General features: G+C 40.6%; 1 protein-coding gene across 3 annotated transcripts in view; it reads left to right on the plus strand.

Annotated features, from left to right (window-relative positions):
• FBN1 (fibrillin 1) overlaps nt 1-27,192 on the plus strand; it is a 4,097,759-nt gene that overhangs the window by 2,297,879 nt on the left and 1,772,688 nt on the right. For all 3 annotated transcript variants that reach the window (XM_044077620.1, XM_044077621.1, XM_044077622.1), the window contains exons 30-31: nt 2,675-2,797; nt 5,627-5,752. In XM_044077620.1, coding sequence (XP_043933555.1) covers nt 2,675-2,797; nt 5,627-5,752 — 249 coding nt within the window. The remainder of the gene's footprint in view (nt 1-2,674; nt 2,798-5,626; nt 5,753-27,192) is intronic.

The raw sequence follows: 27,192 nt of genomic DNA on the forward strand, positions 1-27,192 counted from the left end.
GAAAACTAAGTGCCGTGACATGGCAATGCTACTCACTGTGGCAGTGCTCAGTTGCTTTCACAGTTGCACACCAGACCTCATTATCATGTTATGCAGAATGCAACATGCAGTAAACATATCCTGCATGCAGGGTCTGACCATAAGCTAATCACCTTTGACATCCACTTCCCACCCTCACTCCCAGTAAGGAAACATCCGTAAAAAACTTCTCCAAGGCCAACTTCATGCTACTCAAGTCAGAAGTGACAAATTTCATGACACCCATGCAGACGGGAACTGAAAGTTCATCTGCTGAATCCTATACTAAAGCACTGTACGAGCACACCCACTCGTGCATGAATCGTGCCATCCCAAATAGAACCAAGATGCTCTCCTCCAAAAAAGGAAGCAAATCTGGTAATCCCCTGTCATAAACAAAGTATACAACAGAAGGAATAAACTGTTGCAGAAAAGAGGAAAATCCCAGGATGCAAAAAACTCCCTTACCAGCCTCAGTAAGAAGCTGAGATCCCGCATAAAATCCTCCAAAGCTAGTTAGAAAAATAAAATTGCCAAAGATTCCATCGACAACCACAAGGCATTCTATAGCTATGTCAAGAATCTAAATGGCAATGCTCATATCTGCTCTGAGCTACAACAGAATGGCATTAAATATACTGATCACAAGGACATTGCCAATATTCTGGCAGATCGATACAGTGCCAACTTCACCCCCCTCTCAACCCCTAAAGGGCCCATCTCAGTATAGAGAGATTGCCAAATTCCAGTAATCACAGCCACGCAGGTAAAAAATGCACTCTCCAAAGCTAAGAATACAGCACCCATGGGACCAGACGACATCCCGGGCTGTGTACTACATGAACTACAAAATGAACTGGCACCTCACCTAAGTGTCATGTTTAATCATAGCCTCACCTCAGGCTTCGTGCCCACTGAATGACTCACAGCTACAGTTATCCCACTCCACAAGGTGGGATGCACTTGGGATCCTGGGAACTACCATCCCATCAGTCTGATGAGCCCGATCTGCAAGGTTATGGAACATACTTTCATGGAACTTATAAACAAAGACACTGGCAACCTTCAAACACTGGACCCCACCCAGTTTGGGTTAGTGAAGGGCCGATCATGTCTCCTGAACCTGATTGACTTCTTCGTATCAGTCTCCAGAGCCGTGGACAAGGGTAAGGCAGTCCACACAGCCTATCTGGACCTCACCAAGGCCTTCGACACCATCCCCCACTCTGGAATCATAGATAAACTTACTAAGCTGGGCATAAATCCCTACATCACTCGATGGGTTGCCAACTGGCTTACTGACAGAACCCACATTGTAAAAGTAGCCGACTCCAAATCCAGCTCCAGACAAGTGACAAGTGAAGTACCTCAGGGTCCAGTCCTGGGACCGTTCCTGATTGGCATCTACTTCTCTGAAGTACAGGCCAACACTGAGAAACTCTGGCTAGCAAAGTTCACAGATGATTGCAAACTGGGAGCCATAGTTGAATCCCCAAATGATGTGGATATTCTACAACAGGGCCTTACAGAAACAGATGCTTGGTGCCAGAGCCATGGGCTCAAGCTCAATGCCAAGACGTGTATAGTTATCCCCTTTGGGAAAAAACATGTACCCATGAATTACCACATAGGTGGCAGTACACCAAACACCAAACGTGTGATAAGAGACTTAGGAACACAGGTGGACAGTGTTCTCACCTTCGACAACCATATTGCCGCAACAGTCAGGAAATCATTCTATGTGGCACACCTCAACAATAAGGGCTTTTCTTCCAGAAAAAAGGAGGTCATTATCCCATTGTACTCATTCCTCATTAGACCCATACAGAGTTCAATGCCCCATTTGGTAAGTACCTCACAAGACATCTGCAACAACTGGAAAGGCTGCAGAAACACCTCACTAAAAGAATCACAGGCCTAAAGCAGATGTTGTGTGCTGACCAACTAAAAAATCTCCAGCTATACCCTGTCGCATATCGTCTGCTCAGAGGCGATCTCTGCTTAACATACAAGGCCATGTCAAATCCAGAGTTGTTGGACATGCTACACTTAAAGAAATCCCAATCCATCAGAGCCAATGAACAAAACATGCTGGAGGGATAGGTTCCTGTCCCAGAGACTCCCCATACTCTGGAATAGACTGCCCATACATGTCAAGCAGAGTGCCTCCTTGGCCCTCTTCAAAAGGAACCTTGACGACTGGATGGGAGATAAGAAATTTACCCCGGGGATCATGTAAGTCGCCCTGCTAGACAGGGGGCCAGGGAAGTAAATATTGTGGGAAGAAATACCAGGGAATTGTTATGGCTAGGCTTGTATAGGGCCTAGTACCAAGCTAAGAACCTATGAACCTATGTCTCAGCAAGATGAATACAGAACTAAAAATCAATTTAAAAATGTGCAGATGCATATGAGTCATGCAAACATATAAATGAACGTGCATGGAACTTTTTGTGATTCCTATCATCTAATAATGCACAGGTGCCTTTTGGATGTTTTTCAGTGTTGTGGGGGTTTTACCTTCATTTGAGTTGTAGGGGCATAGTGCTGATCGTAGTCCATCCTCAGTCATGTCAGATATTTGTATAATTTGTGAATGAGTTATGTTTACATTGCCTGTCAGTAATAACAGCTATGTGCTTTGTTTGTTTTACAGATGTTGATGAGTGCAAAATTGGAAATGGAGGATGTGATTCTTTCTGCACAAATTCTGAAGGGAGTTACGAATGCAGTTGCAGGCATGGCTTTGCATTAATGCCAGATAAAAGGACCTGCACAGGTAAGACAGACATATAAACTGAGCAGTAAAAAAATGCGTTTTTAAACTGAAATAAGTGTGAATTTTAACAATCCCATATTCAACTTTTAATTTTGTTTTATGTGTTTTGTTTTTATGAGCATGCAATACTGGTATTTCTTTGTATGTAAAGGTTTTGCAGCTGTCAGCAGAAAGTGTTATCTTAAAATAAATGTGAAGTATTACTACTGTTAAAAAGTTAGATTTTCAATTGCTATTGCAGAAATCTTTCTGTGTGTGTGTGTGTGTGTGTGTGTGTGTGTGTGTGTGTGTGTGTGTGTGTGTGTGTATATATACACACACACACACATGTAGATATATATATATATATATATATATATATATATATATATACACACATATACATATATATATATGTGTGTGTGTGTGTGTGTGACCAGCTATGTTATATGGGTTGGAGAAGTGGCATTGACAAAAAGGCAGGAGTCAGAGCTTGACGTGGCAGAGTTGAAGATGTTAAGATTTGCACTGTGTGTGATGAGGATGGACAGGATTAGGAATAAGTATATTAGAGGGTCAGCCCAGGTTGGAAGGTTTGGGGACAAAGCCAAAGAGGCAAGATTACGTTGGTTTGGACATGTGCTGAGGAGGGATGCAGAGTATATTGGGAAAAAGATGCTAAAGATGAAGCTGCCAGGTAACAGGAAAAGAGGAAGGCCTAAGATAAGGTTTATGGATGTGGTGAGAGAGGATATGCAGAGGACAGGAGGAAATGGAAACAGTTGATCTGCTATGGCAACCCCTAACGGGAGCAGCCGAAAGACGAAGAAGAAGATGTGTGTGTGTATATATGTGTTTATATATATATATATATATATATATATATATATATAAATATAGATATGTAGATATATAGATACATGTATATCTTTATATATAAATCTGTTTATAGAGAGGTCTCTCTCTCTCTCTATGTATCTATATTTATATTTATATGCATATATATATATATATATATATATATATATATATATATATATAGTCACACACATATGCCCCTTTGTGCATGCCTAAGTAGGTATATGCTGTGCTTATATGGGTGCATGTATGTGTGTGTGTGTGTGTGTGTGTGTGTGTGTGTGTGTGTGTATATATAAATATGTGTGTGTATATATATATATATATATATATATATATATATATATATATATATATATGTGTGTGTGTGTGTGTGTGTGTGTTTCTATGACCATCCATCAAAAATTCAGCTTATCAAATGGCAAGTGATCTAGCACAATTGGTGGATGACCAACAAAATGAAAAAAACTATATAGAAAAAGCTTAAAACATTTTTTTTTTTTTTTTGCAGAGACGCCTCCACCCACCCCCTAATAATATTATATATATGGTGTGTGTATGTATATAAACGTATATATATATATATATATATATATATATATATATATATATATATGTGTGTGTGTGTATGTGTGTATATTCATATATGTATATAGGAGCCATGAATTTAGTCAAATGTACTTTTGGTCGACCTCTGTTTAGTCAACAAAGGGTTGAAGGGGGCTTTGCATGCATCAGTGTTATTGTTTTGCATTTGCTTTGCAACGTGTTTGCTTTGTCATTCTTTTGTGGTCAACGTTATGAATGTTTACGTATGGGTCTTTCAGTTATTTTCAGTAGAGCCTTATACATTTGTATATCTGTATATATCTGTATGTGTATATAAATATATATATATATATATATATATATATATATATATATATATATATATATAATTGCCTTGGTCAAGTACTATAACATGAATAACAAATTATATGTCAACAACTAGTAGTAGGTTACAGGAATCTGCACCCCTCTGGTAGAACCAGTGTAAAATTGGTCCTAGAAATTACGAGCACAATTCGCTGAGTAGTTGTTAGAGAATTGTGACGATGCAACATATATGACTGTGTACAGGTCCACCAAAGATCATAAATTTGGTCTTTACAATATAAAAGTAATAGACCAGGAATACATTCCAGCTTGCTGCAGTCAGAACCTTACAGTGTAACCCATTGCAAGCTACCTATATGCCCAAAACCAAAAGACCACTGAATGAAAAAAAGAACTTCTTTTGCAATGAACAAGCCTTAACTCTGCCATACCATTCAGATTATTATTATGTTTTATTTGTATGATCTATGATGTATTAATGTGATGTTTCTGATTGCAAATGTTTGAGTTTTGTCTTTAACAAAATCAATAAAATTTCTATTTGAAAAAAAAATTTCTCTAAAGAATGGTAGTGTTGTGGAAGGAGTTTTTTCTGAGGTAAGGTGTGTGGTTAGAGTTAGATGTGTGTGTGTGTGTGTGTGTGTGTGTGTGTGTGTGTGTGTGTGTGTGTGTGTGTGTGTGGGGTATGTGTGTGTGTGTGTGTGTGTGTGTGTGGGGGTGTGTGTGTGTGGGGGGGGTGTTTGTGGGTGTGTGTGTGTGGTGTGTGTGTGTGGGGGTGGGGGTGTGGGGGTGTGGGTGTGTGTGTGGGGGTGTGTGTGTATGTGTGCAGACTTACAGCTTGCTGTATGGCAGTTAGCACAGAGGATTAAAGCTGTTAATGAGCTGCAGTCAAGGGTGCAGGGTTTGATTTTTTCTTCTATGTCCATTTGCCTGCTGAGTAACTCTGAGTAAGGCATTTAACTAAACAGTGCTGCTAGGTTGTCCCTAAATAGGGGTATGTGTCCAGTGTGCTTATCCAATTAAGAAACAGATAAAATAAAATAAAAAAGCTAGTCGTGTGCGTGTGCAGTGCCATTTCTTGTTTTTTAGTCTTTTCTTTGTTTGTTTTGTTTTCAGACATCGATGAATGTGAAACACAGCATGATATTTGCCTGGGAGGGCAGTGTACCAATGTACCTGGAGAATACAGATGTCTTTGCTTTGATGGATTTATGGCATCAGAGGATATGAAAACCTGTATAGGTAAGCTAAAATATGTTACTGAATTTCTGTATTTACTTAAAGGAAATTATGTATCATTAATATATTGGCTAGAATGTACTTCATCATCAGAAGCCACTTGATGTCTATAAAAAGCTAGTTTTTCTTGCTAGTGAGTTTCTTATTATTCTTGCTTAAGTACAGAAATTAACATTTTTAGAGAATTGGCATTATTTTGTGCCATTCATAGGTTCATAGGTTGGTACTGGGCTATCGTCCCTAGGGCCTATACAAGCCTAGCCATAACAGTTCCCTGGATATTTCTTCCCACAATGTTTACTTCCCTGGACCCCTGTCTATCAGGGCTACTGAAGTGATCCCCTGGGTGAATTTCCTATCTCCCATCCAGTCATCAAGGTGCCTTTTCAAGAGGGCCAAGGAGGCGCTCTGCTTGACATGTATGGGCAGTCTATTCCAGTGCATGGGGAGTGTCTGGGTCAGGAACATATCCCTCCAGCATGTTTTGTTCATTGTGATGATGAGGTTTAGATCCCTGGAGCATGTGGCTCTGAAGGACTGGGATTTCTTTAAGTGGAGAATGTCCAACAGCTCAGGGTTTGACATGGCCTTGTATGTTAAGCAGAGATCGCCTCTGAGTAGACGATATGCCACAGAGTATAGCTGGAGTTTTTTTAGATGGTCAGCATAGGGCATCTGCTTTAGGCCTGTGATTCTTTTAGTGAGGTATTTCTGTGGCCTTTCCAGCTGTTGCAGATGTCTTGTGAGGTACATACCAAATGGGGCATTGTACTCTACAATGGGTCTAATGAGGGATGAGTACAGTGGGACAATGACCTCCTTTTTTTTGGATGAATAGCCCTTAGTGATGAGGTGTGCTACATAGAAGGATTTCCTGACTGTTGTGGCGATGTGGTTATCGAAGGTGAGACCACTGTCCGCCTGTGTCCCTAAGTCTGTCATCACACTTTTGGTGTTGAATGTACTGCCACCTATGTGGTAATTCATCACATAGCATAATGTGCCATGCTTGTCTTGTGTGTGCATACATTTACTTATTTGATTTTAGTATGTAGGCAGCCTAATTGAGACTTGTATCCATTTTTCAGACCTGATCTTATTTAGTTCCAAGAGATGCATTTTAAGTTTGATGTTTTACATTCTGTACCTGTTATTTAAATGTAACATACAAGTAAAGTAAAAATAAACACACCTAAAACTATTGCAGTTCCTGAAAACATGGATGGAATACTTTATCTGATATTGATGAGGTTTTCAAACACATAGCTTTATGGGCTAATAGGCGTGAACTTCTCATTTGAAAAAACTCTGGATAATAGGATTTTGCAAGAGTTCTATTATACATTGCCTGTTTTCCCACTCCAGATTATGGCTACAAAGTTTGCAGTGCTGATGGCATAAAATGTTGGAATTAACCTGTTACTCCTTTATCTAACAAAATCAGAATTCAGCTTTTTCATTTGTATTTATTTTTCTTCTGCTGAGAAATTTCAGGCCACAGGCCATACAGTACAGCAAAACATTATTCAGAAGGCAGTGAATTCACAGTAATCTGAGTCCACCAAATTGCTACAGAATGCATTGCATTGAGTAGAAAATATCCTGTTCCCATCATGGAAGCTCCCCTTCCATACTGCCATTCTCTAAATTTACTTCTGCTGATGTTTACAAACTCAAAAGAAAAGGGAAATTTCCCTTTTCCTCTTTTCTCCAAGTTGCATGAACTTAGAGAAGCCATAACATCATGTTTAATACAACAAAGTTTGACATATTTATAGGTTCATAGATAAATTCTAAGTTAACTGTCCTTGAGGGTCATTTTATGCCTAGCCAGTTTCCCTTTTGGTGCCTGAATTAACCTCTCCCATTTGGTGTTAGACTGTCTTTACCCATATCATGGTTGATAATTATATATTATCCGTAGTGAGAATAACTGGGATCATACCATAGATAATTTGAAGGGGCCCATACATGGAGTAAAATATTTAGGAGCTGCCTCTGTCCGTTAATATACCTGTCCCCCAAATTGTTCTGCTGATGTTGCAGAAAAGGTTTAGATTCCTGGACCAAGTATTTCTGATGGCATTTGACTTGCTGATGTGCAGTAGATCCATCAGCATCGGGTTGCAGTATGCCTTGTGTGTCACACACAGGTCAACTCTTAGCAGTCTGTAGGATATCAAGTATAGTGACAGGGCTTTGAGTCAGTCCATGTAGGACATATTGTTCAGGCCTTACATTTTTTGTTGCATGTGTCTTAACAGATACATGCCACAGGGGGTAATTATACTCAGTGACTGGCCTAATGAGAGCTGAGTAAAAGAGGTTAATGACATCTCTGGATCTAGATGCATTATCTTTGTTTATAAGCTGCACAATATAGAAGGACTTTTTTACGAAAGTGGGCACATGGTCGAAAGTTGGGTTACTGTCCACATAAGTTCCCAAATCCTGAGCAAGTGGGTCAACACTTAAGGGCATATTGTCAGTGTGGTAGTTCCCCAAGATAGATGACTTCTCAAAGGATATAATAATGCATTTTTTGGCATTTACTTTTGGTCCACGATTCTGCCACCAGTTATTTATATGAGACAAATCTTCCTGAAAGATGGCTTAGTAATCTGAGGATTCAATGACTGCTCCTAGCTTGCAGCATTCGCAAACTAGGTTAGCCAGAGTCCTTTGGTATTAGCTTTTACTTCAGAGAAGTAGATACCAAACAGGAGTGGTACCAGGACCAAACCATGGGGAACTCCACTGGTGACTGTTAACTTTGTGGAAGTAGCTTATCCTGTTTTGATCTCCTACATCTTATCTGTGAGACATTTAGTATTCCACCAGGTGACATACATGTTTATTCCCAGTTTTCTTCTATGTCTGAGTGGGGGAGTGTGTCAAAAGCTTTGGTCAGATCAAGGTATGCAGTGTGCACCATTTTACCTACATACATTGCTTTGGTGACATTTTCAAAAAAGTCCTCCAGGTTGGGTAAGCATGACCTGCCCTTGACAAATCCAGACTGAAATATGTTCAGTGTTAGGTGGTTCCCTGTGCTCTTATTGATTAATTCCATGATAGTTCTTTCCATGGCTTTGAGTATAATGTTAGTCTGACTTATGGGTCTGTGGAAGGTTCTCCCTTCTGCATAAGGTTGACTATAGCTGTTCTCCATTCATTTGGTGCAAAACCTATATGGAGGCTGTGGTTGGACAGTGCTGTTGGGGAGTGTGACTAAATTGTGCTTCATGCTATTTAAGATGCATCCAGGGATGTTGTTAGGACCTATCAATGAAGTAGTTTTAGCTTTTGACAGCACTTTTAAGACTTGGTCTGGTTTGATAGCTGGAGGTGAATTGGTTTCTGGTTTATCTTGTGGGATGGACAGAGGGAAGAGAGGAGTAAAGTTTGAGCAGAATTTATTGACTAGTAGGTTCACTATATCTTTAGCCTTGTTGTAAGTATTGTCATGATCAGCTCAGCACATTCCTGTACTGTGCTTCTGAGATTACAAACATAACGAAAAAAGGCCTTGAGACTGTCTGTAGCTTAGATGGCTATTTTAGCATCAAATTTGGCTTTGGTGGATTTTATTAGGTTCCTAAGACATTTTTTTTATTTCAGTGATGGGAATTACTGTTATTTTAGTAAAAATTTTCTTTTATTTTAAAACTTGTAGATGGTATGGTTCCACCGGGTCTATATCACATTGTCGAACTTTGAATAGTTCGAATGTCATATGGTCGACGCCATATGATCGAACTTTTAAAAGTTTGAATGTTTCAACGGAGATCTCCATACAGTGCAGAATGGGAAGATTTCCCTTTCTGCATAGTGTGATCTCAGAGTTGGTATATTTAAAGAGCAGGGGATGTGGGTGGCGCAGCCCCCCACTTGGGAGATGCAGAGGGGCTTGCCCCCCTGCTTAAACCATTCAGGTAGGTTTTTTCTTTGGTTTATTTTTTTTATTACATTTTCGAACTTTTAAAAGTTTGATCATGTGGTGTCAACCATATGATGTTCGAACTTTAAAAAGTTCGATTTTGTAATATAGATGTGGTTCCACCATGGGAAGGGGGGGTTGTTTATGGGGCTTGCCCTATACTTGCACCTCCAGGGTATATTTGCATCTTAGCAGAAGATTACATGCTAGTTTTATGTGTTGGTATACATTTACATGTATTCAGCAGAGTTAACTGAGTTTGGTGAGTATTTGAACCTTGCCAGTTTATCACATAGGAGTAGGTAATTTGTCTTTGTTTTAGAAATTTCTTAAGATACATTGGGTGGAAAGGGTTCCTGTTTTCAATTTTATTTTGAAGGACACTGCTTTTTGGTGAGATCTAACAAGTGGTGAAGTCAGGCAAGGGATGGTGCAGGATACCACCATATTAGTAAAGACAATAGCCAAAATGTTGTTTCCCCTAGTGGGTAGTCTATGACTAATTGTTCCAGGGTGTTTGTATTGATAAAGTCTAGGAATCTCTCTGCTTGTGCACTAGTGATGGTGTACATTTCATAGTATGTAGTTGAATAGTTTAAATTACCTAGGAAATGGTATTGGATTTAATACTGAGTAATTCCAGTTTTTGAGGATAGGAGTTGTGGCTTTCTTGGATCATAGAGGGAGTTCTGTAGGTAGCTAATATATGGCAGACAACCATTCTAATGGTTATTGTCATATTAAGACATACATAATGTAAACAGATGACCACATAATAGAGATAATATAAGGCTTAACAGAACAGCAGTCAGTATGTTGTACAGAAACCAGAATTTCCTTTCATTTCCATTCACTGCTTCTTTTATTTATTTCAAAATGTATATATCTTTCATTAAATATTAAACATAGCTGGATCACTACTAAGTGTCTTATTGCTGTGAGCTGCATAGTCATTCACCATAAACTAGCCAGTGTATGCCATCCTCTCTAGAGCATGTAGAGAAAAACAATAGTTATCCTATTTTCAACAGCTGATGTAAGGCAGATTTGCCTTGCTCTTCATAAAGCTGCTGTGTTTCCATGATGGAAGCTTTTAGCCTAGATATGTACCCATTGGTTATATTATGCCATTTATAGTCCATTTGCCATCCCTAGGCTCCAAACACCTACAGGTTTGTAATATTTAGATCCTAACTCAGAAATATGTTTTCTGGTTTTCCCCTCTCGTATAGCATTTGTTATAACACTCAGTCAGTTTCTAAATTTTGAACGAAACCATTAAAAAAAGACAAAAACTTCTATGCTTCTTCTGACTTGGCCTTCTCACGTCCATTAATTATCAGAGCCAGATGACCAAATACCTCTTATTTATCCTTAACAGTCAGAGCAAAGCTGTGGCTGTTATGTCAAAAACAGACAACAAGCACCAGGCCACTCAAGTGGCTAGGCGTGATGCTTAACCAGCCCCTGCAAAAAGATTTCAAGGCTACACACCTAGATTTCCCCCTTAACAGGAGTTTTTTTGTTTGGTCCACAGCCAGCTAACTTCAAAGTCTTGCAGGAGCAAGGTAAGACTATGAAGGACTGCAAACAGATCCTTCTTACCTCTTTGCCCAGGTACCAGTGGAATTATCCAGACAAACCCTTTGTTAGAAGGGAACATAGGCCTTCTCAGAAACACAAGAAGACACTCAGAAAAAGATTTCCAGAAAAAAAAATGAAAGGGACCCCAGATATGGGAGGCCTTCCTTCACAGGTAAGTCTCTTTGACTATCTTTTCAACCCTCTCTCCTCTCCCCCTCAGTCCAGCCATTACCTTGTCAAAAAAGATTCACTCTTTCTATTGCAAAGTAGGAAAAGACTACCACAGACAATTAGGTACTCACTCTCATGAAAAAGTTACAGTATGTCCAGGAAAGAACTATTTCCCTTCAAAGGCATGCCACCTCTACCCCACAACCAATTCTGCCTCCCACCCTTCTGGAACTGCAGTCCCAAGGCACCATAGAACCAATTCCTCTTTGTTTTATGAGATGAGGATTCTACTCCAAGCTGTACCTGGTACCAAGAATAGAAGGACTATGGAGACCCATACTGGATCTCTCCCAGCTCAACACTTTCCTCAAGGTACCTACTTTCAAAATGCTGTCTCTTCAGACCCATCTACACTTTATCCTTGTACAGGCCTTTCTAGTATCTATGAATTTAAAGTATGCATACCTGCATATCCTAAGATTCTGTATTGTGTCATCACATTTTCAGTTTACCACTTTGCCTTTTGGGGTTTCTGTAGCCCCCGGAGTATTCACAAATGCTTAGCCCCAGTTATAACCTTTTGCAGGACTCAGGGAGTACAACTGTTTTTCTATCTAGATGATCTGCTAATCCCGGCCTCTTTAATTCAGGTCTTACTACAGCATCTCAAGTTCACTCTTACCCTCCTCCAACACCTGGGATTCACTGTAAATTTCAGAAAACTTCCCTTCACCCCACTCAAGATGTAGTTTTCTTAAATTTCAGGCTAGACACAGAAACATGCAGGCCTTCTTGCCCTTGGAAACAAAATGCAGAGCCTCGGTACTTACTTCCAGTCCCTAACATCTCTCCAAGACTGGTCAGCCAAGGAGATCCTCAGAGCACTAGGATTCATGGCAGCAACCATACCACTGCCTCCGCTAGCTAGGTTGCATATGAGGAAAATTCATTTGTACCTGGAAAATGCATGACCTCAACACTCTCACCCCCTCTGAGTGTAACTCTGATCAGCAAACAGCCTTGAAAGCTGTTAGACATTTCACTCTGCCATGCTTTTTGTTATTGTATGGCAGCTCAAACTATACTGCAGTCCTTCAAGGCTGCCAGAGGTCTGTCACTACTCAGTGGTGGCTGCTAAGTATGCTACAGCCTGAAACTAGAGCAAAACTGCTCTGAAGGGTGTATAACAAGATTTGTTATACAATTTTACTGACATCAGAGAAGTGCATAATAAGCTTATATTTTGCTGATTTCAGAATGTAATGTCTGTGCTCCATTTCCTATATATAGAAGATTGTGACTGAGTCTCTGATCACAACCTTATTATCTATTCAATACATGTATACCAAAAAATTCACCTGGAACTTGAATCTTGGCATCATGTCAAAAGCACATAATAAAGGGATTCAATGTTGTCTGTTGTCATCCTATTCAACATATGAGAAGTCAAATTCAGCTGGATCCAACTTGGCACCAGATTTGAAGCTTCCACAGTTCCAGGGCTCGGACTCCTCCCCTATCCATAATTTCCCTGCTGCCTATAGACTTCAAAAGTGTTTTTGAGTGCTTTCACGTTTTGGGTAAAAATCCTTGTTAAGATATTTCTAAAACCTTTTTCCTTACATCTCCTCTACGGAGAGAGTTGTTTTTCTCTCTAATTTAGTAATATTGTTAGATAGAAATTAGTGTTTGTATAGTATTTTTTCTTAGATTGTAAAAATCAGTGCGATAAGTATTTAATAGTAAGTTAGGATTTTTCTGATAGGGTTTACAGTGCTTTTAGAGATAGCATTAAGACATTTTTTTATTAAAATTACTATGTTTTGTCTGTAGTTCAGATAGTGTTTTTGGCAGTAATGACTGAGTCTCAAGCATTTAAGAAATGCTGTGAGTGCAGACACAAATTGCCCTGTCAAGATCTTCAGAATTTATGTGTATATTGTCTGGGCACTGCATATTTGAACACAGAATGTCCCTCGTGCTTCTTTAAGTTCCAGAGCTTTGCAAGCTCATCGTGACAAGTTGGTGGTGAGGGATCTCTTCCCTCCATAGACAGAGACCTTAACTTCTGGAACTTCCTCTTCTGCCTTCCCTGCCAAGAAACAGAACATGGCTATATCTTCTGAAAAGGCCTCAGACAAAGACAGATAAAGAAGACAAAGAGAAAAGTAGACAAAAAGAGAAAGAAAAGGAAAAGTGCAAATCTCTATCTTCTGCCAGCAAATGCTCATCATATCTGTCATTACAATTCGGACCATTACCTGAACTGGCTAGGAGGTCAGAACCGACAGCGGCTTGGACCCATTCATACTCTCCTAGGCCCCAGTTTTCACCTGAACCGGTGAGTCCAACATTGCAGCCTCCAATTTTACTAGAAAAGAGATTCTCCAGTTCTTCTTCAGTGGCTTAATTTACCAGATCATCTTGGAGCCTAACAGAGCATAATGTTGACAAGATGATGAAAAAGTTCTTGAGGATACAGATCCAGCTGAGGTTCTGTCTTTAATGTCCCCTGAGAATGTAACGACCATTGGCCACTCTGCCCCTCCACTTCTTTCACCTGCTGTGGTCCAGCCTTTGGATCTGACTAATCCCGAAGCATTTATGTTGGTATCAATAGCTCAATCAACTTCAACACCAACAACTTCCCTATCCCTCTCAACTCCAGTTCCCTCATATTAGGATGGGACTTAGAGCTGTAGCATCGTGCCGGGCTCTGGAGAGATGGTTCAACCGCAAGGTTCTCGAAGATTTCTCTTCCCTTGGCTGCTTCAGCACTAGACAGCTTGAGTCTGAGATCAATTTCAAGGCCGGGACTGGTTATAGCTTAGGTATCTTTCTCTTCTTTGGATCCAGGGCGATCCTTTGTACCAGTGGCAACTTCAGCCTTTGGGGTTGTTGAAAGGGTTTGAGGTTTACTCAAAGAGAGGACACTTTCTTCTAGTTTGGTTCACCCAAAGTCCATATAGATCCTACAACGTCATCTTCTCTTTGTTCTGCCAAATAAGGACAGTTGGCACCACAGGCTTCTGAAACAACTTACTACTTCAGCTCACAGTTTGATTCTGAACCATCTTGCCCACCACAGAATCAGTTCACAAGAAACAGACATGCAAATAAAGGAACATAGACTCCTCCCCAGAGTCTTTCATTCTTTCATGAAGGATAAAGACTTTGACGAAGGCGAGGGTTCGCCCAGTTACTCCTCAGAAGATGTCACCTATGGTGAAATTCTTGAATTTTTGAAACAGAGAGAGAGATGGTCCACTGAATATCTTTCACCAGAAGAATCTTTATTTTTAGAAGCCTTCGCTTCCAGCTTAACATTGTCCTGGGTATTTCTACCTGTTGACCCACTAGTCGACCTCATGGTGGAATGGGCTTGGAAGAACCTTGATGGGTGGAACCCATTCCCAAAAAAAGAGACAGGATTTTGGCAGCACTGAAGGACAGGAAACATTAGAGTAAAGATCCCCCAGTGGATGCTATGATTGTAGCAGCAGCCACAAAAAAGGAATTGTCTGAAGAGAGTTCCTCTGTCCATCCCCCTGGCAGGAAGTCTAGGGTGTTGGACAGGTTTGGGAAATGGACTTATTTGTCAGCAACTTTTGAATTCAGCTCACTGACCTATCTAGCTCATATCATTAGATTGCAGAGGGGCATGACTCAAGAAATTTCCAAGTCTCTTTCTAGAGTTTTACCTATGGAGCTCCAAAAGACCATGAACTCCCAGCCATCAACTCTGCAGTCAACCTGTAATGTAGCTATGTGTCTCATTTTTAATGGAGCCAGTGACTCAGCTAGAGCAGTAGGCACAGGTCTTAATGTAAGAATGCATGGCTGGATGCATCTTTGTGACTTTGTAGAAGGCTTCAAGATGTCCTTCGTCAAAGTCCGTTATGACAGCTCCACACTTTTTGAGCCCAAAGTGAAAGAAACTGTAACTAGGAGCCAGTAGGATGGTAAGACTCTCTCTGCAGTAGGTATTCATTTTTCCACACCTCAAAGATCCTATTCAAGGAGTCATAGGGCTGGGAAAAAGATGTGGTTTCACAAGTCACAAAGTTCTTATCAGTATTCTCCTGGTGCTAGACCTCCACATGGCAGAGGTGGAGGTGGAAGGAATCCCAATGGATGTCACCCTAGAGACAGAGGTGGACTGCCTAATCAGAGTTTCCATGGTCTGTTTACCAAGAGGCCGTATCAGCAGCCCTGAAGGGTTGCCCAACTGCTGCAGTCTGGAAGCAGTTGAAGGACACATATCTCTGCACCCCTAATTCTGGCAAGGTATAACAAAAAAATCCAGAGGCTATTTCATTCCTTTTTCTTGTCCTTCCAAAAAGAAGAAATTGATTCCCAATGCTCCACCCAGTCAGTGGAAGCCAGCAGGAGTAGAAATTTCCATGCTACTAGAAAAGAGTCATCCAAACGATTCCCAAAGACCAGTTAAGATCTGGAGTCTACTTAAGGTTCATTTTAATGCCAAAGAAAATGGGGGACCTCAGACCAATTTTGGATCTCAGTCATCTCAACCAATTTGTACAACAGGCAAAGTTCCAGATGGCCACAATTCAGTCCATGTTGCCTGTTCTGAAGAAGGATGATTGGATGGATGTGCTTGATAGATCTCCAGGACATTTGCTATCATGTAAAACTAGAGAAGCAGTACAGGAGATTTCTCCATTTCTGGCTGAGAGCCAATCATTTCCAGTTCAGAGCCCTGCAGTTTGGTCTCACCACAGCCCCCTAAGATAATGGCAGTGTAGTCAAGCACTTGTACATGCTCCGGATCCAATTCTTCCCCCACCTAGATGATTGACTCCTAACTGCTACATCCAGGCATCTTCTGGAACATTATCTTGACCTTCTCCTCCAATATTTACTTGACCTAGGCATAACAGTGAATTTTCACAAGTGTCAGTTGCTTCCAACACAAGAGATAGAATTTATTGGATGCTACCTCAATACTCATCTACAAATTGTCAGTCTTCCACAACACAGTTTGTTCTTTGTGTCATATGGCCCCGCCGCCCCAGCAAGATTAATACTACATCTATAGGTCTCATGGCTTCCACATTTCTAATGATTCCAGTGGCTTGTTGCGACATAAAGATTCTTCAGTGGATGCTGGCAGTTCAGAGGTCTCAGGCAGTATATCTTTTACACACCAAGATTCAACTCACAAGAGTTTGCAGGCAACACATTGGGTGGTGGATTAATTCCCCTTCAGTAACAGAAGGACAACCTTGTCATACAGATCCGCCAGAAGTAGTAGTAGTGACCAAGAATGCCTCCCTTTTGGGGGGGGGGGCATTTTGAAGGGAGTATGATCGAAGTATGATCCAAGTTACTTGGTTAAGTTTACAAACCAGACTTCACATCAGTGTCTTGGAGATGATTTCAGAACTACAAGCACTCTCATGTAAACCCCCTTATTTGGTTTTCCATATGGCTAAGTTTCTGTCCAGACTAATGCAGCTTTCCTTCCAAAGGTGGCATCCATAACTAACTTACAACCACTCCATAGATTTACCAGTTTTCTTTTCCAAATTCTCAAACAAAGAAGAATACATACTGCACATGCTAGATGTTCAAATTCAACCCAGGTGTGATCTTCATGGCCTGAATCAGCTCAGAAAATCTGGTCAACTTGTTATTGCCTACTGAAAAGCTAGACTTAGCAGAGCTGTTATAGAAGTTACACTGTCCAGATGTCAGTCAAATTGCATTTCATTTGTCTATGCTAAGATGAGTTTACATTTACAGTCCAAAGTGAAGGCTCATTAAACCAGAGCAGTAGCTACCTCAGCAGCCTTTTCCAAGAGGCTACCCATTGATGAGATTTGTACAGCAGCAACTTGGCCCACTGTGCATACCTGTGTTACTCATTATAAGTCTGGATATGCCTTCTCAGGAATGTCCCTCCTTGATACCACCAAGAAAGACAGCTTGAAAATCTGTCCGATGTGCTGAATGATATGAAAATGGACAACTTTAGATACGAAAGTTATGTACTTAACATAATGATAGATCTGTGTTGTCTGATTATCATCTGGTTCAACCTCCCCTCCCTCCAGCTACCTTGCGAAATTGATATATTTATAAATAGCTTCAAGATGATGCCACATCACTCCCTGTCTGTCTCCAAAACTTGGCCATTTTTCTCTGGTCCTTTTCAGTTTCGAATTTAGTGTTTCTACTGTTTTTTTTTTCAGAAATAGGTCTGAATACTTTGATGTAAGGCAAACTCGATCTGAGGTATTAGATTGTAATTCAGGGAATTATGGGTATGGGAGGCGTCAAGAGCGTTGGAACCGTGGAACCTTCAAATTCAGTGCTGAGGTCAGATCCATTTGGATCTGACATCCCATATGTTGAACCAGATGAAAAACAGACAACATGCATCTATCATTATAGCAAGTACATAACTTCCGTTTATGATCGATTAGACCCTGTCATAACTGTTTGTAGTGCATAGAGCACAGAGATTACTTTCTGATCATTTAGTGTTATTAGTACAGATTTTTTGAACTATTTTTTCTTCCTTGTAGCTGTCCATCAGCTGGTCCCATTACCTCTCCTCAATCACCAGGTCTGTTGAACCCTCCCACCTCCCTTGGACTTCTGACAGTGCTCTGGGCTGACAAGGCAATAGAGATGTGCTGGGACATCATCATGCTGTTGTTGCTGCTTGAGTATTTTACCTACTACTCCCCACCTCTTTGCCCACTTGTTAACACCCTGGGAGTGAGGTGTGCAATGGGTGTCAGCAGTGGACTACCCCTTACTTCAACAGGGGCTGATGTCAGTGGGTTGCCCTCCTCACCTTCAGGCAAATTCAGGCACTCATTTCCCCAGTTCTACAGGGAAATCAGACTGGACGAGCTTGCCTAAAACATGCACACCTTCCTGTCCCCATAATGGCTATGCTGATCCTCTTTGCCTGTGCTGTCATGCAACTGAGCCACTTTTCAAACTTTGGTTGCCTATGACATAGTCAAGACTTATTCCTCTATGGTACCAGCAAAGCTTTTGATACAAGTTAATGAAAGACGTATCTTAGAGGATTGAGTTTATATTAAAGTCAGTGTACATTTGTATTTCACTGATGCTTAGATCATGTTTTGGGATGCCTTCAAATCACTTATCAATGCTACCTTTATACCTCCTGGCTGGAATGGTGGGGAGCATTAAAACTAAAAATTAGGAAAGATTTTTTATACAATGATATAAGCATATGTTAGTTAATAAAGAATAATTTATTATGAACTTTTATTTATTTGTTTTACATTTGTTGACTGGGATAGTCCGATTGGATATATATCCATTTTCAGCGGAGGCCCAAGGAGAAAAGCTCCACGTACCAAAAAAGATACGGTACATACATCACTGAGTGATAAACAAAGGCAGACATGTTTAGAAAAATATAGACAAAGAATACGGGCAGATATCAATATACACAATGTGCAGACTTACATCTGATTGGCAAAGACGTATCAGAAAATGTGAACATAGAATACATTCAGATTTAATAATTCACAATGCTTAGGCATTCAATTGCTATGAGGCATAGATACTTGGCTAAACAGCAGGTTGGGTAGCAAGACATGTATTAGTGAAGTTGTTAGTCAGGTTTAGAACAAGAGGACAGCCAATGAGATGTGAGGTATTTTTTGAGTTCTCTTTTAAATAGGTGTGTTGAGGTTTCCTTGGTAACGGTAGTAGGGAGTAGATTCCAGATTTTACCGGTTGAGTTGGCAAATATAGCATCACCTGCAGAGTTGTTGGATTTTTGGGTCAGTATCAATAGTTTATCAGCTGAGCGTAATGGCCTGGGGGCACTATTAGGGGTGAGAATATTTTTGAGGCAGGGGTGTTATCAGGTTGATGGAGTATTTTATTAAGCTGGTTGAACTATAGAAGGGTAGGATACTCCCGCCATCCCAGTGCTTTGAGGTTCTGGCAATGGTGGGTCCTAAAAGCCATGCCAGTAGCGAATCTGGCTATATGATTGTAACATTTTGATAATTTGTTGAGATCAGTTTTGGATAGGTTGGTGAGTACAGGGGAGACATACATAAGGGTAGAGAGGAGGTGTGACCTTGCAATAGCTACCCTAGCTAGGGGGGTGAGGAAAGGTTTGGCTCTGTACACGGAGCCAAGTTTTTTTTTTGATGGACTTAATAGTGTGATTTACATGTTTATCAAATTTAAGGTTGTTGTTTATTATTACACCTAGAAGCTTTGTATGGTCATCAGGGGAGATAATGGTGTCATTGCTAGATTTGATGTTGAAGGAAGAAGGAGAAATTCTACAGTTAGGGGAGAAAAGTAGTAGCTTGGTTTTGTTAGGATTTAGAAGCAGGTGGCGATTAGCTAGCCATGTTTCTACCATGCTGAAAGTGGTCTGGTTGAGGGTTAGAAGTTGTTTAGGAGAGGAGGCAGAGCATATTAGCGCTGAGTCATCTGCATATTGGATGCAGGTGGCTCCTGGGATGGTGGTGTGCATATCATTGATAAAGATAGAGAAAAGAAGTGGACCTAGTATGGACCCTTGTGGGACTCCTAGGGTTAGAGGAAGTTGGGATGACAGCTTGCTCTGCCATAAGACAGCCGGCTGTCTACCGGTTAGGTAGGAGTGAAACCATTGTGTTGCGTGTTGGTCTAAACCGATGGTTTGTAGGGTATTGAGCAGTAGCTGATGGTTGACCATATCGAAAGCTTTTGAGAGATCTAGGAGGAGTGCTGAAGATAGTTTGTTGTTGTTACAATGAAGATTGATGACATAAGAGAAAGATAGAAGAGCTGTGGTGGTACTGTGGAATGGCCTAAAGCTGTGCTGAGAGTCAGCAAGCTATCCGTTTTGAATAAGAAAGTGCATGATTTGTTTGTGTATGCATCTTTCCGTAATTTTAGCTAGTGGTGAAAGAATGGCTATAGGTCTAAAGTTAGATAATTCTGTGGAACTTCCTCTTTATGGAGAGGTATATCATGTGATATTTTCCATATTGCTGGGATGGATCCTTCTGAGATGGATCTGTTGATCAGAATAGAAATGGGAAGTGCTATGGCATCAGCTGCTTTTTGAAAATATTGAGCTGGGAGGTGGTCAGCAGCTAGTGTAGTAGGTTTTAGCTTTTTGAGTAAGGTCCCGATCAGGTTGGTAGGTACGGCTTGAAAGGTAAAGGTGGGTTGGGTGCTGGGTGGATGAGGGCTAGATGTGCCAGAGCTGGTGATTGTGTCCGATGGAGTGAGATGGGTCACTAGAGACTGGATAGTTTCAGTAAAGAAGGAGTTGAAGCTGTTTGCAATTTGTACAGGGGATTTAACAAGGCCAGCTGATCGGGTAGGAGTGGCGGAACGGCCTGGGTGGAGAAGATTGTTAATACCAGCCCAGAACTTTTGAGGTTTTAGCTGATATTTTTGTTGTAGAAGGGTGTAGTGATTTTTTTTTCTCTAGAATGACAGATGTGTTGGTCTGATTCCTTAGCATCTTACTTGGTCCATAGGGGCTTTGGTAACATGCCACCTATCCCAGGCGTTGTTTCTTAGTTTAATTTTGTTTTTTGTTTTTTTAGATAGCCACGGTGCAACTGTAGCTTTTATACAGATGGTACGGGTAGGAGCATGGTGGTTAAGGATAGTCAGAAATCTGGTATTGAAGTACTCAACTGCTTCTTGCAATGGGAGTCGTTTCAAGACATTCCAATTACATGATTTGAGTTCATTTTGGAAGTTGTCAAGTTTAAAGTTCCTGACTTTTCTTATAGTTTTGTAGGTGGGCTGGTTGGGAATGTCGGCTTTGAGCCTAGTAATATAGGTAAGGCAGTGATCACTTAGATCATTGGGTAATGTACCTGGCTTGTACTTTTGTGGGTGGCTGTTAATAAGTATCCTATCAAGGATACTATCTTTGACTCTGTTGTTGCTAAATCTGGTGGGGGTGGCTGTTAATAAGTATCCAATCAAGGATACTATCTTTGACTCTATTGTTGCTAAATCTGGTGGGGGTGGCTGTTAATAAGTATCCAATCAAGGATACTATCTTTGACTCTAGTTTTGCTAAATCTGGTGGGGGTGGGAATGATCTGAGTAAACCCATGGAGGTTTAAATGGGTGGAGGGAGTTTCAGAGGAACAGGTGTTCCAATCAAAGTTAAAGTCCCCTAAGACAATGGTTTCCTGGGGATAGTTAGAAGCTAGCCAATGTAAGATATTTTCTAGAGTATTATCATTCTTGCTGAGTGGAATATAAATGCAGACAATGTATCTGCATTTATTTTTGTTAGTTTGGTGATGAGAATTTCTGCATTGCCAAACTGGGGTGGCTGTTGGACGTCAATTGTTATTGTTAGGGTAGACTTATATAGTACAGCTACCCCACCATCTTTCCTAGAGATCCGGTCCAGTCTAAGGATGTTGTATTATCTTTGGTTATTGGTTTTAGCCAGGTTTCTGTGAGGCAGAGGATATCAGGGGAATGAACAGCTAAGAGTCCATGTAGGCTATGGATCTTGTTGTTTAGGCTTCTGATGTTGAGATGACAGACCAGAAATGAGTTTGAAAGTCTATCAATCTGGGTAGTACACGTTGAGTTGTTAGATGGGGTGCTTGGGTCTACTGTTGTGGATGGGCCAGGGTTGGGGTGGATGTCTCCATCCTTCATAAGGTTAAGTTTTAAGTTGCTTATGAGTCTTAAAAATTTGTTTATGCTTTTTTCGCAGCTTTTGGTTTTTAAGCTAATGTAACGGTATTTTGTCAGGTGATGGTAATTGGGGGCGAGGAATTAGGAGAGGGGGTGGTTATGTGGTGGATAAAATTATTAAATGCTGGGTTGGTGTCTGAGAGTTTGGGTATTGGATTTCAAGATGCTGTACATATTCATAGGAGCTTAGGTGATAAGGAATGACTAGCAGGGGTACTAAGGGTAGCAGCATTAGTGTTTTAGCTGTAGTCATAGTAAATTACTAGGGTAGGGTCTGTATTGAGTGTATGTCGTGGATAAAAGATTAGAGAGGATAAAATAGCTATGGGTGGGTTAATATGGATAGTGGGGTGGATAGAGGGTGTATTATTGTGCTAGGAGTTTGCTGGGTTCTAGGAGCACATGTAGTTGGTTAGCTAATTAAGGGGGCATGCCAGTGATACTATAAACGTAGTACTACCGAGGTCAGGTGGGATATGGGGGCAGGGTGGGCCGTGGAGCGAGTGAAGCGGGGCTAAACCAGTACAAGCATGCATTTTTTGTTTCTTTTTATATGCCCAATACTCTGTCCCTAAGCCCTTCTGTTAAATGAGTTACAAGCATGCTTTTTGTTTCTTTTTATATGCCCAATACTCTGTTAAAAACTACACAGTTCCCTGCCTGCTTCTCAGTTTACAATGCAGAGAGCCCGTTTTCCAATTCCCTTTTGTAGCACGCTTGTTTCAGTTAATTTATTGAGAAATGTACTATTTGGAGGTGCAGAGCACACTACGCTCATCTCATTGAATAGTAGAAAGCACACTGTTTTTCCTTAATTAGGGAAGAAAGAAGGCTACAGAAAAGTCTAACCCTTCCAACCTAATGCTTATCAGCATAAACAGATTGTAAGAGGGATCATGGCAGTTTGAAGGATAAGGATCTTTTCAGTATTTTTTATAGAAAAAGGGAGTTTAAAATTCATAAAAAAAAATGTCTGCATAAAGATTTTCATAGGTTGTAATTTTGTGTACGTTACAATTTTGTCCTCTGTTACTGGACCAGGATAGGTCAATTTATGGATACATTGCTAGAAAAATGGTGGATCTGATGTCAATTTTCATTCATTCCTCAACATATGGGTTCAAATTCGATCCTTGGATCTGATTCGGACACTGTTATACAGCTCATGCAAACCACAAACTCTTGAGCTCCTATTTACCCATAATGCTGTAGTCCCCCTCCTTCTCCAGTTCTCAAGTGTCACCTTTGGAAACAGATGTGGTCTCTATAGCTTTCGAGCAAATTTTGTTATTTCTTCTAATGATAAGTACTTTTTTCTTCAACTTTTATATATTTTTACTAAGTATCCTCCTTTTACCCATACTGTTGGTATTTTACCATTTACCATAATTGGTAACTTCCTTAGACTTTGCTGTTTCTCGACAAACCCCTTTTTCTACTTTTTCTCATTGTTGGTCTGTTCTTTCCATTATTGCTTGTTGGTATTTTTATAGTTACAATTGTTGGTAGTCTTTGATACCTATATTCTTAAAAAAAAAAAAAAAAAACAAGTCTCACAGAAGTGGATGTAGATAGAATGATGAGGAAGCTGCTTTCAACACAAATACAGCTGGGAGTTCTCCCAGCCCCTACCCCAAAGGGTCCAGAGGCCTTAACTTGTACAACTTCACCTATTTTGGCTCCGTCTCCGATCCATCCTTTGGTTTCAAAGCCCGCAGATCTGAGTATCTTTGTGCCATCTGCTTCACATTCAAGGATACCTGTGTCTTTGGATCCGATGCCTTCTCTGAGTATTGACTCCAAATATGTAAGAGATGGAGAGCTCTCAGACCCGAAGCTTTATTGACGGATCCGGGGGGGGGGGGGATTAGTGTTGACTCTGAAGTTCTCAGAGCTGTATCTGCCTCTTGGAGCCTCAACATTTGATAGCTCAGGTCCAACTCCTGCCTCAGGGGTAAAGTAAAAACACAATGAAGACGTACCACCATAGACACGATAAAATCTGTGATTTAATAAAACTTTTAAAAGACAAAACAAATGATGAGAATGTAGGATAAGCGTCTTCAATAAAACCTTCTTCAGATCCTTTATTCACTCCCATCAAGGCAAAACTTTTAAACAGTGTTCAACCAATCATGCTGTTCAGGGGTGGTCCCTGTTCCATGGCTAATGGAGACAGGTTCCTCTGGTGGTAGTCCTCCAAAGTTACAAGTAACAGGAATAAGTCTGCTTATTCCCCCTTCCTGTTTCTACTTTTTATGTTTATGCTCCTTTCTTTCAGAATGGGTTTTAGAGGTACCACTCCTTTAAGGCCTGGTGTTTTATCTGCTCTCAATTCCATAATCCGCTTGGTCCCTTCTACCTGTGTTCTGTTTGTCATGTCACCTTCCCTTGGACTATTGTTCAGCTTCATTACAGCCATAAACTTGAAACTGTGATTTTCTTCTGCCCTAATATGCTGATACAGGGCATTTGTAGCTATTTGATTTCTTATGTCTGATAGATGACATAAAATCCATTCCTTAAAAGCCCTATTTGTTTTACCTACATAGTATTAAGAGCATGCCTCGCAGATGGCTAAATATACAATGTTCTTGCTGGTACATGTGGCATAACCTTGAAAGGAATAACTCTGCTTTGGAGACTGGGTGTTCAAATATATTATGTGTCCATATAAAAGAGCAGGCTTTGCAAAAACCACATTTCCAGGTACCTTTACATTGGCTCTGTGTATTATATCTGCTAATAGTAAGGCCATCATGTTGACACATTAAGCGCTTCAGATTCTTCTTGTTCTTCTTGTTCTGAAATGCAAAGCTAGGTTTATCCCCCAGTGTTTCATAATTTCTCATTCAAAGTTAGAACTGACCAAAATTCCTAATGGTATTACAAATATATCCATTATCCGTGCTGTAAGTCAGTGAGCACCTCAAATTAGCTGAAGTTGTATTATCTTATGGTTGTCTGGTCCCTTCACGCCTCCTGTTACAATATAGAGAATACCCCTTACTGAGTTCTGAGTTGCATGGCTTCTTCTCTACTCATTCTGGTATCTTCTTCCTTATATCCTCTTCTCTTAAGAGTGTTCACAAGAGTTTCTTTTTCTTTTAAGATATCGTCCCTAGAACATAATTTGGTGAGACATGTGACCTGATTTCCCACTAAATTTCGAAAGATGTGTCTTGGGTGCATGCTGGTCTGATGTAACAAATGGTTTCTCCATGTAGGTTTCCTGAAAAATAATAGTTTCTATCCCTTTACCAGGGGTCAGGCAAAGTTTTACATCAAAGAACTCTATCTTCCTTTCAGAGAATTTTATGTCAAATCTCAAAAAAATGGTTGTGTGAGAGAGAGAAAACGTGACAAATTCCTTTAGACTATTGGCATCTCCTTTCCATAGGAGAAAGACATTGTCCACAAATCTCACATAGAAAATTATCTGATCTTTCCACAAGTTGCGTACGTCTATATCCCATTCCTTCTCCTATTGGGCCAAGACTATATTCGAATAACTGTTGGCACATGGGGTGCCCATGGCAACCCCCATTTTTGCCAATAATGAGTGTCGCCATATAGGAAGATGTTCTCTAATACTAGTTCTAACAAAGTACAAAGGAGATTAACATCCAAAACTTCACTGCCAGCAAATCTCCTGACAGCTTCAATTCCATAATTGTTCAGGATGACCGTAAAAATACTTTGCACATCCAAATAGTAATTCTTCTTCCTGGGTTCTCATTTCCAATTTCTCAAACAAGAGACCTAAGAAGTGTGCTGTGTCCTTCAGAACCGTGGTGGCCTTTGATAGGACCTTCTTTAATTCAGCTTCCAAGAACACTGATAGCGGCTCAGTCAGCAAGCCCCTTCCCAAAACAATGGGCCGCATAGGTGGATCCTGTAAGGTCTTATGTATTTTTGGCATTCCACTAATGGTTGGTGTTACAGGATGGGCTATATAGAAATAGTCATAAAGCTCCTTTGTAATACTCCTGGTCATAAGGAGATCATATAGTGTGTCACACACACCATTAATTAGATCTATCTTGTTCAGTTTTTGATAGGTTCCTCTATCACTTAATAAATCTCTCATCTTGATGATATAGAACTCAGAATCCATTACCACTATTGCACCTCCCTTGTCTGTTGGTTTAATGACAATGTCTTTTCTCCCCATCAACTCTTTGAGTGCTTGGTATTCACTTTGGGTCAGGTTATGGAATTGATTACTCTTAGATTGTGACCCACATTTGCCACCTCTTCTTCACAAAGTTGAATAAACATATCCACCATAGGATGGTACAGCTTGTTTTTTTATAAAGATTAACTTGTTCCTTATTGTTGCCAAAAATGTGTTTGAGGGTGATATTCCTCCCAAAACATTTCATGTCTGTCACAGATTCATTTAGTGGTGATCTAATGGAGGTGTATAAGGAAAGACCCCTCTCTAAGACTGAAATCTGAGTCTCTGCTAGAGCACTCTTAGAGGAGAAACAGGAAGAGGGAATAAGCAGACTTTATGCAGCTACTTGTAACTTTGGAGGACTACCACCAGAGGGACTTGTCTCCATTAGCCATGGAAGAGGAACCACCCCCGAACAGCATGATTGGTTGAACACTGTTTAAAAGTTTTGCCTTGATGGGAGTGAATAAAGGATCTGAAGACGGCTTTACATAAAGCGCTTATCCTACGATGTTCATCGTGTTACACTGCTGCAGTCATCACACTTGGGTTATCTGCCGTCAGGCGGTCCCGCAGTCAGCCAGAGTTCCAAAGTCTTGGTCCGACATCGGTTGCTGTCACTTCTTCCTTGACGTCAGTGCGACAGGGGTATAAAAGAGGCAGCCGACACCGTTTTCTTCAGTCTTTCTTGCCGCACGGTGCCCGAAGCAGAAGCAGTTCGCAAGTGCCGGTCGGCTGACTCCTGAGATTTTCAAATCGAATTTCTGACCGAAGTCTGCAATAAAGCTAAGTACCCCATTGGGGAGCCTTTTCTTCCTCAGTCCGATGTCAGAAAAAGTTAATAATTGCATTTCTTGTGGGAAG

This window comes from Protopterus annectens, chromosome 7.part0 (genome assembly GCF_019279795.1).
Source record: "Protopterus annectens isolate FY-2018-M chromosome 7.part0, PAN1.0, whole genome shotgun sequence".
Lineage (NCBI taxonomy): Eukaryota > Metazoa > Chordata > Ceratodontiformes > Protopteridae > Protopterus > Protopterus annectens.